This window comes from Eucalyptus grandis, chromosome 7 (genome assembly GCF_016545825.1).
Source record: "Eucalyptus grandis isolate ANBG69807.140 chromosome 7, ASM1654582v1, whole genome shotgun sequence".
NCBI classification, from domain to species: Eukaryota; Viridiplantae; Streptophyta; class Magnoliopsida; order Myrtales; family Myrtaceae; genus Eucalyptus; species Eucalyptus grandis.
The window spans coordinates 41,189,587-41,199,846 of NC_052618.1; the positions used below are offsets into that span (position 1 = coordinate 41,189,587).

Here is a 10,260-nt window from a genome sequence, read left to right on the forward strand (position 1 = left end):
TTTGGGCCTCCTAGGGTTTTTTAGCGCCCCCAATCGAAAGCTCCGAAAAACCCACCATCCATGGCGGACTCACCGTCTCCATGCCAATTTTTCAGACACAAAAAGCAAAAGAATTTTAAAATAAAAAATAAATTAAAAAGGAGTCGCTGATTCGAGCACGAGTACAAATCGTATTCCTCCTCAACCGGGTCCCCACCTCCACGATCCGCCAATCCCACGCTCCACGATCCGCCACGTGTCCACCGCCGCCGCCACCATCGCCGCCCCCGTCCCTCCCTCCCTCCCTACCCTTAAAAAAAAAAAATTAAAAGGTGTCGCTCCGCCGTCGCCTACGCGAACGTTTTTTCCACACGCCGCCCCCTCCCTTTTTTCCTTCTCTCTCTGTCGCCGTCGCCGTCGCCGTCGCTCTAAAAAAGGGCGCTGCTTAGTGCTTTCATCGCGGCATCACCTCCGCACCGCCACCACAATCCGCCATGGCGTCCTCCGCCGCGTTTTCTCCGGCCGCGGCGTCCTTCGCCGCCGGCAAGGTGAGCTCCCGCGCCGATCATCTCCGATTCCAAGAGTGCCCCGTTGATCCTCTTTCGTTTCTTGCAGAAGGAGTTTGGCCTCTCCCGGTCCGTCGCCCCCCGGCCATTCCCATCCGCCGGGAAGTCGAGGAAACCGGCCTCGAAGAAGATCGTCTCCGTCATGGCGCCTCAGCAGACGGAGCGCAAACCCGCCGCCACCGGCTCGGTTCGGTTTATTCCCCTGATTTCGACGTCCAATCTTTCGATTGAGCTCGGTTAGAAGAAGTTTCCTTTCTGAGCGGCGGGGTTTGGTTGTTTTTCAGGTGAAAAATGCGATGACGATGACCGAGAAGATATTGGCTCGGGCTTCTGAGAAGCCGGAGTTGAGCCCCGGGGAGAACGTTTGGGTCGATGTCGATGTCTTGATGACGCACGATGTCTGCGGCCCTGGTTCTTTCGGTATCTTCAAGAAGGAGTTTGGTGAGAATGCTAAGGTATCGAAACCCGCTTCTCTGGCTTCCCTTTAGAGGTTTTCGAGCTCTTGGAGTATAATGCGTGGAAGATGTAGTTTAATAAGTATAATTCCTTTTGAGAATTTGAATCACTGGAGTCTGCTGTTATCTGGTTTTTACTATGCTTTCCTATTGAGTCTTAGCTTTTGTGTTCTGCAAATAGAAGCAGTTCATGTGTCTCTTGCTGTGCTATGGATCTCTTGACTGTCCTTTCAATGTAACGTTCCACCATGTGCCTGGAAAGACGTGGGTTCTCACTTGTGTCGGGGTTTATGTTATTTTAAGTAGTTGTCCCTGCGATTGATTACAATGAGATCAGGTGAGTAGAGGTATGCATTGCTCACAGCAACCGAGCTGTTGATTCTAAATATGCTGTAGTTTGTTGACTAAACATATTGCCCTCCCTTTAATGTGAACCATTGCCAGTTGAGAGTGTTCAATTTTGTGACTTTATTTTCCTTGAACTCAAGGTCTGGGATCGTGAAAAGATTGTCATCATTCCTGATCATTATATTTTCACAACTGATGAACGTGCAAATCGCAATGTGGATATTTTGAGAGATTTTTGCAAAGAGCAGAATATCAAATACTTCTATGATATCAAAGACCTTAGCGACTTCAAGGTATTCTTGTGTTGTCATTACCTACTCTATTGCTTTGCTGTAAGAAAAGCTTATGATCCTTGTCTGCAGCACCTCTGTTGATCTTAAATTCAAAGCATATCAAACAATTTTGCAGGTTAACCCTGACTACAAGGGTGTGTGTCATGTTGCTCTTGCCCAAGAAGGTCATTGCAGACCTGGTGAGGTGGGAATTTTTTAATCAAACTAATCTTTGGTAATATGCGAGGTAACGTCTGAAAGAAATCTTAAACCCTTATCCTTCTTCAGGTTCTGTTAGGTACTGACTCTCACACCTGTACTGCTGGAGCTTTTGGCCAGTTTGCCACTGGTATTGGCAACACAGATGCTGGCTTTGTTTTGGGGGCTGGGAAGATCCTGCTCAAGGCATGTATCGTATCCATATTTATTTTGGTGCCTGCCATCCCTTCATAAAAATGGATATTGGATATATGGTTGAGGTCCTTGAAATTTAATAGACTTTGCCATTGGATTTAGATAAAACTTGAATTTTGTAAATCTAATTTTAGAATTAAATTTGACCTTTTTAGGATCATGTTTGGTAGTTTCATTGTTATATGATTGGGTATTGACCATGCTTTCCCTTGGTTATGTTTCCTCCATACTGTCTTAGTTGTTGTGTTTTTACCTCAGTGACTGGTGGATGACAATTTTATTTTTCTTGGGTTCATCCATCTGATGTAAGATATCAAGGATGATGAAGAACTATTCCTATTCAGTTAGCTTCTTGTGATGTTACATTCTGTCATTATATGGTTCATTAACAGTTAAAAGACTTAAAACATTTGTCATTTCTCACTTTTTAGAAGAAAGGTAATAGTTTTAGATTTCAAATTCTTTCTGTGCAACTAATCCTAATATATAAACAATAGATGGGTTGATTTTCTTTGTGGAGCTTTATTTATTTATTTATTTCCTATGGCCCCCTTTTTCATGGGGAGAGTTAATGAACTTGCACTTCCTCATTCTCCTGTGGGCTCTATGCTCTGAATTACCCTAGATGAACCCATATTCATGCATCCGATAAATGTTTTTCAAAATTGATAAAATATTAAGGTCTCAAATTTAATGGTTGCACTAAAGCTTTTATTATGATGAATGAAACTGACAGATCCAATTGTGGGGAAAGTTAGCTGCATCCTCCTTTTGATTCATCGACATGGACTTGTTATATGTGATTCCAATATTTACTGCCACATCATTATGCATAGCATAGCTATTGAAAATTCCAATTCTCCTCTTCTAATCTACCTTCAATCTGCCTCTTTTTGGGAGAGGAAGAAATGAAGGTGGGACGGGGTTGAGGTGCTAGGGAGAGGGACGGGGGACAATATATATAATTCTTCTCTTTAAATTTCCCTTCGGTCTGCCTCTTTTTAGGAGAGGAGGAAAGGAAAAAGGGCAGGGGGTTGAGGCGCTACGGAGGAGTGAATTATATGATCATTATGCTTCTTTGGGGTTATTCTATTCCACCTCTTAGAGAGAGGGTTGGGCCGGGTGGGGGAAGGGGGGTGTGGATGAACAAGTATCCGTTGACGCATTGATGGTATGTATATCTGTAAATACTTGACATTTCATTGACTGATTCCTTGAATCAGTGTCAATGTTTATGTGATTTTGTCAGAAGTCAAAGTTCTAGCAAAAGATAATGTGCTGATTCATTCATATTTATCTTATTGTATTTTATCCATTAGGTGTTTCTCATCTTGTTGTAAATATTGGCCTTTTATTGACCGTGACCATATATTACAGGTGCCTCCTACTTTGAGATTTGTGATGGATGGAGAAATGCCTGAGTATTTGCTGGCAAAAGATTTGATTTTGCAAGTAAGTTTATTGGTTTAAACTGAAACTCAAAACTATGTAGGGCCTCCAGGCACCATGTGCTTCTGCTTATTTTCTTGATAAATGGTCTTTCTTTTGTAGATTATTGGAGAAATATCAGTGTCTGGTGCCACCTATAAATCAATGGAATTTGTTGGTTCTACTGTCGAAAGTTTAAATGTAAGTGGACCCATTAATAACTTTGCTGTTTTAATATGATAGCCCTACATCCGTACTAACAGTTGCTGGTGTCAGATGGAAGAGAGAATGACATTGTGCAATATGGTTGTGGAAGCCGGGGGTAAGAATGGTGTGGTTCCTGCAGATAGCACGACATTTGAGTACCTTAAGGTTGGGTATTATGACCTTAGATGTAACTCTTATGTTAGTCATTGGCTTATTCTTTTATTCACTCTTTAGGAACTCATGTTTCTGACACTTTCTTGCGCAGGATAAGACATCAAAGCCCTATGAACCAGTTTACAGTGACGAGAAAGCCAGGTAATTATGATGATTAATCTCATTTGTCATTTATGTTGCAATCCAGTCTGCACAACTACTGGTTGCTGCATTTAGCACATTATTTTGCCTGTGTCTTGTGCTAAAAGAGTTCTATCTGCTTGCCTTGGAACTTTAATGTGCTGTGTAAATTCAAGCGAAAAGTGTTTGGTGCACACTTTATTGGCATATAAGTTTTAATAAAGTAGGATAATTAAGAATACTTCTGATGTCACTTACCATGCTCTGTTGTGAGACAGTGTCTTCGTCATCAAAATTATTTTGTGAAGATTGTATGTAAGCATTTATCTGTTGGAGATATGCTTTAACTAGTGCAACATGGTGGATAGAATCTTTTGATGTGCTGGTTGTGACCAAATATCTTGATCCATGAATAGAATCTATGCTGTAGAAATTTGCTAGCCTTTTTGCACAGAAAAGCAGATGTGGACAAATAATCTATAAGAGCATCTGATACTGTTTGCCCTGTAGTGTAGCCTTTTGCACCAGAGCAGATATGATGAAATTATTCATGACCACACAAATAAATATATATTGGGCATAAAACATCAATTTTGCAAATGGCCTAGGAAGTCTGGGTATGATATTATTTATGACCACCTCTGTCTTTCATCATTTTTTTTTTTTGTGCAAATGTGTTTGGACTAGGAAATGTGGGTATTTCTTTATGCTCCTTTGGCTTTTGGTTAAACTGAAGAAGAAACTGCACGAAAGGACATCTAGGTGTAGATGTACTCTCTGTCAAATGGAAAAAGATTTGGAATTATCCTGTTCCTCATTCAAAGAAAATTCTCTTAGTGAAACTAATCTAAGCTGCTGACTCATTCTAGAATGGAAGATTGAACGTGCTTGTTATTAAGGTTTTTGGAATTATGGAAAATTACTTGCATGCATGTTTCTATTTCTTTAATAGGTCTTTATTTGTCTATTTTATTCATAAAAATTCTTCTACATTATATCAAATCTGCTGCAGGTAGATTAAGCCTGCTTGTAAGCCATTTTATACATAAGAAAATTCCTATAGCCTCAAATATTCACTAACGGGTACCCCAATTGTCTCAAAAGCGTTAGATCTAACGGCTTACAAGAACTAATTAACGACCTAGAATTTTCTGCATTTAGTTTAACAACTCTGTTGAAAACAGAAGTGCAGAACACTAAAACAATTTCAAAAGTGTGGAGGTAAGGGATTTCCCTTTAGTCTGCGATAGAACCCAGTCAAGAAGCACATTAGCTCGAGTAAGGCTCCCAATTTCTGACATATAAGTGCAAGTCAATCACAAATGACCAACTTGTTTAGGATCACTAACCAAGCTAGGAAGCAATGCCTTGGTATATGAACAACCTTATGCCACACCACACCTTGTTAGATCCTCCTAACTGGAATAGCATTCCAGGCGCTGGTGGTGGTAGTAGCCATCAGAAATGGGCATCAAAATAGGTTTGTCATGATGCTGAACAGTACAGAATAGGACACCACATAAAACTGCTTGGATTTGCACAAATACCTGTCAAGAGGCCATTTCCATCCATTACAAGAAACTTTAATATCTAGAGGAGAAAAGCATTATAAATGATTCGATGAGAAAACCTGACAAATAAAGGACTGAAAGGGTGCCATGACTCCAAACATAGAATATGGAATTGTTATCACCCCCTCTACAACTCAGCAAGTTCTTGGCATCATCTTTAAGCTTCAGAATTTTCTTCCGTCAATTGGAAAGAATTGCTGGTGACCATAAGTTCCTCTCTTTTTTATTTGCACTTTAAATGTAATTCCAGGACAAAAGGACAGCTGAAAAGTTATGCAGAGAATGATTCGGGAAAATCCTTTTAAGTGTAACACAACTCTAATTAGCAAACCGACTAAACCTACAATTGAAATCATGACATTTGGTGTTCCCATTCCTATGCTACAACCCATAGCGTAGCTGTATTTCTGGCTAGCCGATGCAGACTGCTATGAATCATTGGTAGCCCCTCTTTCAAAAGATTTGTACTTGTAATTGTTTAGTCCATAAATGGGTTGTCCTTCTTCTTTCAATGCACTTTACCTATGTTGATAGATGATAGATCTCGAATCATACATGGTGCCCCTCATGATCAGTAGATTTAACCTGTTCTGGCACAAAACTCAAATTACGTAGTGCATTCAAAGACTATATTAATAGAACATAGGACAATGAGCTGTTCTTCATGTGACATCTTGTGTTCTACTAGCGTGCATTGATTACTCATGATGCCCACTCTCTCAGTATACCAAATAGAATGCTGTTCTAACATTTTGTTATTTCTAATATTTTCCTTGTTTTCTTTTCTTATGTTCCATTAACTATTGACTAGCTTCATTTGCTGTCTTGAAGATTTCTATCTGAGTACCGTTTTGACGTCTCAAAGTTGGAGCCCATGGTTGCAAAGGTGAGTGTTACATTTTTTTCTTGAAATTTCAGTATTAGAACGCTATATATTAGTGTATTAGTTCTATTAAACAGCATTCAGTTCATGTCCTCTATTTTCACTTCATGGGTTGGTAAAATGCAAGCTCTAAGGTTCAGTTTTTCGCAGTACATTTTTTATGTGCAAGAATTTTCTTTTGTAACGAAATCCTCGACTTTTATTCAGAAAAAGAAGTAAATGAAGCTTTGTTCTATGCAGCCTCATTCTCCAGATAACCGCGCCTTAGCCAGAGAATGCAAAGATGTGAAGATAGACAGAGTATACATTGGATCTTGTACGGGGGGTAAAACTGAGGATTTCCTAGCTGCAGCAAAAGTTTTTCTTGCTTCAGTAAGATAAACAGTTTCTTTATTTAATTTAAAGAGTTGCACATATGATATCATGAGTTTATGCAATTTTAGGGATTGTTTGTTTAAATTAAGTACAAAATACATTTTTGCTTTGCCCCTAACTCATTTTAAAATATTATCCAAATTCCAAATTATTATGAAAAAGGTAGATGTGACCGTATGTGTCAACATTTGTGTACTGTGAAAGTTTCAAGTGTTTTAAAGATATAAAAAAAGGTCATGCATCGCAAGATTTAGATTAAGCAAAAAGCAAAAGTCTATCCAAACACGCTCTTACTTTAGTATGAAACTTGCGAATCATAGTTACATATGAAAAAATGAGGCCATATAGTCACATTGTGAAAGGGATCTTGTTTAAAGGAGATGTCAAAGATATGTTTATGATAAATGGTTGATATCTATAGCTCAAGTGCTGTTAATACATTGGGTTTGTTGATTATGCACCCGTCTCATCAATAAAGAAAAGTAATCCATCAGATTGTTTATACCATCTAATTTGTATTTTGTCAATTATGTTCCTTTATCATGATTTATACTTAATTCATTTAGAACATGAAAATGTGGCAAAGATATTTCTGTAACAACCTTATTTTCTAGATGGCTAAATAAGGACTTCAATGCTTACTCAGGAAGAAAATACCAGAATAGAAGCTACAAATACTATACTCAAAATAGGTTGCAAGAATCCTTTGTTATATGACAGATTTAACTTTGAATTGATCAAAGAACGCATAAATTGTTTTACTTGAATGGCCCGGTCTAATTTTTAGTGTTCATACCAAATAAGTTTGGCTTTCTATCCGGTATTTTGCTTTCCTACATTGTTGTTCCTTTTCCCTCAAATGATGAAATTAAGTTAAGGTTTTTGGATGAAAAGGAAACTGGAACATTAGCAATTTGATCGCCATAAAAGAAGTTCTTAGTAAGTTTTCAACATTTTGCCATCCTTAGTAATGAACTAGATAAAAGATGCCATGTGTAGCATGGGCAGACATGCTTGATCATGCATAAATCTTTTTAGTACAATGGTTATTGGCTTTGAACAAATCTTTTTCCTCCCAGAGATGGAGATTTTAGTTACATTTAATGTGCCATCACAGAACCTTCAACTTTTGAAGGTGGATTTGGCCAATTTTATCTGCGTTTCTATTTGCTGCATTTAGTAATAAATCAAGGTCAGGACATATTACTTGTATGATTAGTACGACCCTTGTAGCAGAATGTTCATCTTACCAATTTACAGTGTTTTATTATATTTCTAAACAAGTACTTGTGTAAGAGAGATTGGTAAGTCGGTGTGTTGTGAACAAAATTTTGCTTTAGATAAAAATGACATTTCTCTGAGGACTGAAATTATGCTTGTTACTGACTGGTAAGTTGTGCAAATTGATTAGAGTTCTGGTAGTAAAGTTTCATCATGTCCTGCTAGACAGTAAATTTATTTGTATTGTTTTGTGGTAAGTTTAACCATTCCCTCAGTATTCATCCTTGTATACCTATGCATCCGACAACTGTTGTATTTACTTAAGTTGTTTTTCCGCAGGGGAAGAAGGTCAAAGTTCCCACTTTCCTTGTACCTGCTACACAAAAGGTACTAGACACTGTAGCAGCTTGTTTAGTTTTAAATTGACTTTTCTTTTGGAAGTTTTAAATTGGAACTTGCATGGGTGGTTATAATTGATATATAATATTATGTATCATAGGTGTGGATGGACATATATGCCCTGCCAGTACCTGGATCTGGTGGCAAAACTTGCTCCCAGATATTTGAAGAGGCAGGTTGTGACACACCTACAAGTCCTAGCTGTGGTGCTTGTTTAGGTGGCCCTAGAGATACTTATGCTCGTTTGAATGAACCCCAGGCAAGTTTTGGTCATGTGTTTGATTCCTTTTCTTGGACTTGTGAACATGACTGAATCAGCTACTTTGCCTTTCATAGAAGCCAATGTTGTTAGCTGTTACAAGGACCATACAATACATAAATAAAAAATTTCTCAAATCTTGGAAAGTTCCTTTATTAGTGGCTAGTTTATGTCTGTTTACTGGTCCCTAAACATGTATAAGTTGGGCTTCATATTCTAGAAGTAGTTTATTTTTAATGGATCTTGCTGGTGTCAACTTCTAATTTATTTGCAAAAATAAGTATCAAATCCTACTGACACTATTCTGTTGGTTCAGTTAAGTTCACTTTTTCTGGTTTTTAATTTAATTCCTGTATTGGCAAGTTACACCTATTATCTACATCAGAAATATTAATTGCAACTTCTCATCACATATGTTGCAATGCAGGTCTGTGTATCAACGACAAACAGGAACTTCCCTGGGCGTATGGGCCACAAGGAAGGCCAGATCTATCTAGCCTCCCCGTTCACTGCAGCTGCGTCTGCTTTGACCGGTTACGTTACAGATCCCAGAGATTTCTTGCAGTAAACAATGGCAAGATTAAGATGGCTAATCCATGCACCACCACTCTTTATAACTTGAAGGTTAGATTCAGTGGTGGATGATAGCTGTTCTGTTGTGCATTATGTGGTGTTTCTAAATAAGCTTTTCTACCGAGAGAGGACACTTTTGAGGGATTGATGTTCATGAGCAGTAATGCCTGCATAATATGGCTCATAGGAAGTACATGGCTGTGATGCAGATGTATTAGGAGGAAATGTTATTTGGTTTTGAAATGACAAAAAGATCAGAAGAATTAATCTCGTGCTGTTATTGCTTTCTAACTGCTGGGTTTGGTCCAAAAGCATCTTCATTCAGCTCTATGAGTGGATGACTGTCTCTGTTTCTACTGGTTAATTAAGAAACCATACTTCACATGATTACTTTATTCAACAATCACTTAGCGAATAATCATCCCATGACTAATGGTTACCCCTGGTAATGCCACAACTCATCACCGTGGTATTAGTTTAAGAGATGGGAAGCATGGTTTTCTCTACTAATGAGAATCGTGATAAATTCATCTCTTATAGCGAGACCAAGTCTTTGGTTTTACCCCAAAAAAAAAAAAAAAAAAAAAAATGATGATTTTGGACGAGGGATTTTGGGACTGACCAGAAAGAAACGTTGTATGGTTATCGATGTTTATTCATCGAGATGATCAGATGGAGTAGCATAGCATGACTTGAGACCGTGAGAGCATGTACTTCTTCCACGCTGCATAAATTGTATTGGAACAGCTTTGCCTGGGAAGATTGATCCACCTTTTTCTTCATCCCAAGGATGTGCAATGTTGGCTTTTTTGATAGGCTATGCAAATAGTTACATTGATTCAAATGGAAGTTGGAAGAAGCATTGGGATTCTGTGGTCCGAGAGTCCAGGTTTTTTCTTGTCCCGCCTGCATTGGTTGAAAAAATCGGGGACTATTTGATGACACAAAAGTGGCGATGCTAGTGGATCGAATTGTTCGATTATCATGTTAATTTGCTTAGCAAAAAAATTCCCTTA

The 10,260-nt window shown here is 38.5% G+C and overlaps 1 protein-coding gene across 2 annotated transcripts; it reads left to right on the forward strand.

The window, feature by feature from the left end:
* Positions 1 to 332: 332 nt before the first annotated feature.
* Positions 333 to 9,535, forward strand: LOC104414420 (3-isopropylmalate dehydratase large subunit, chloroplastic). Of its 2 annotated transcripts, none has more exons than XM_010025532.3 (15): positions 333 to 527; positions 595 to 732; positions 830 to 1,000; positions 1,489 to 1,641; positions 1,757 to 1,825; positions 1,909 to 2,025; positions 3,412 to 3,486; positions 3,586 to 3,663; positions 3,739 to 3,834; positions 3,935 to 3,984; positions 6,366 to 6,420; positions 6,658 to 6,789; positions 8,353 to 8,400; positions 8,513 to 8,671; positions 9,099 to 9,535. In XM_010025532.3, exons 1-15 carry the CDS (start codon positions 474 to 476, stop codon positions 9,237 to 9,239), a joined length of 1,536 nt encoding a protein of 511 aa, XP_010023834.2. In that variant the 5' UTR covers positions 333 to 473; the 3' UTR covers positions 9,240 to 9,535. The 2 variants fall into 2 exon arrangements, with proteins under 2 accessions (XP_010023834.2, XP_010023835.2); XM_010025533.3 differs by having other exon boundaries at positions 359 to 527; positions 598 to 732.
* The last annotated feature ends 725 nt before the right edge of the window (positions 9,536 to 10,260 follow it).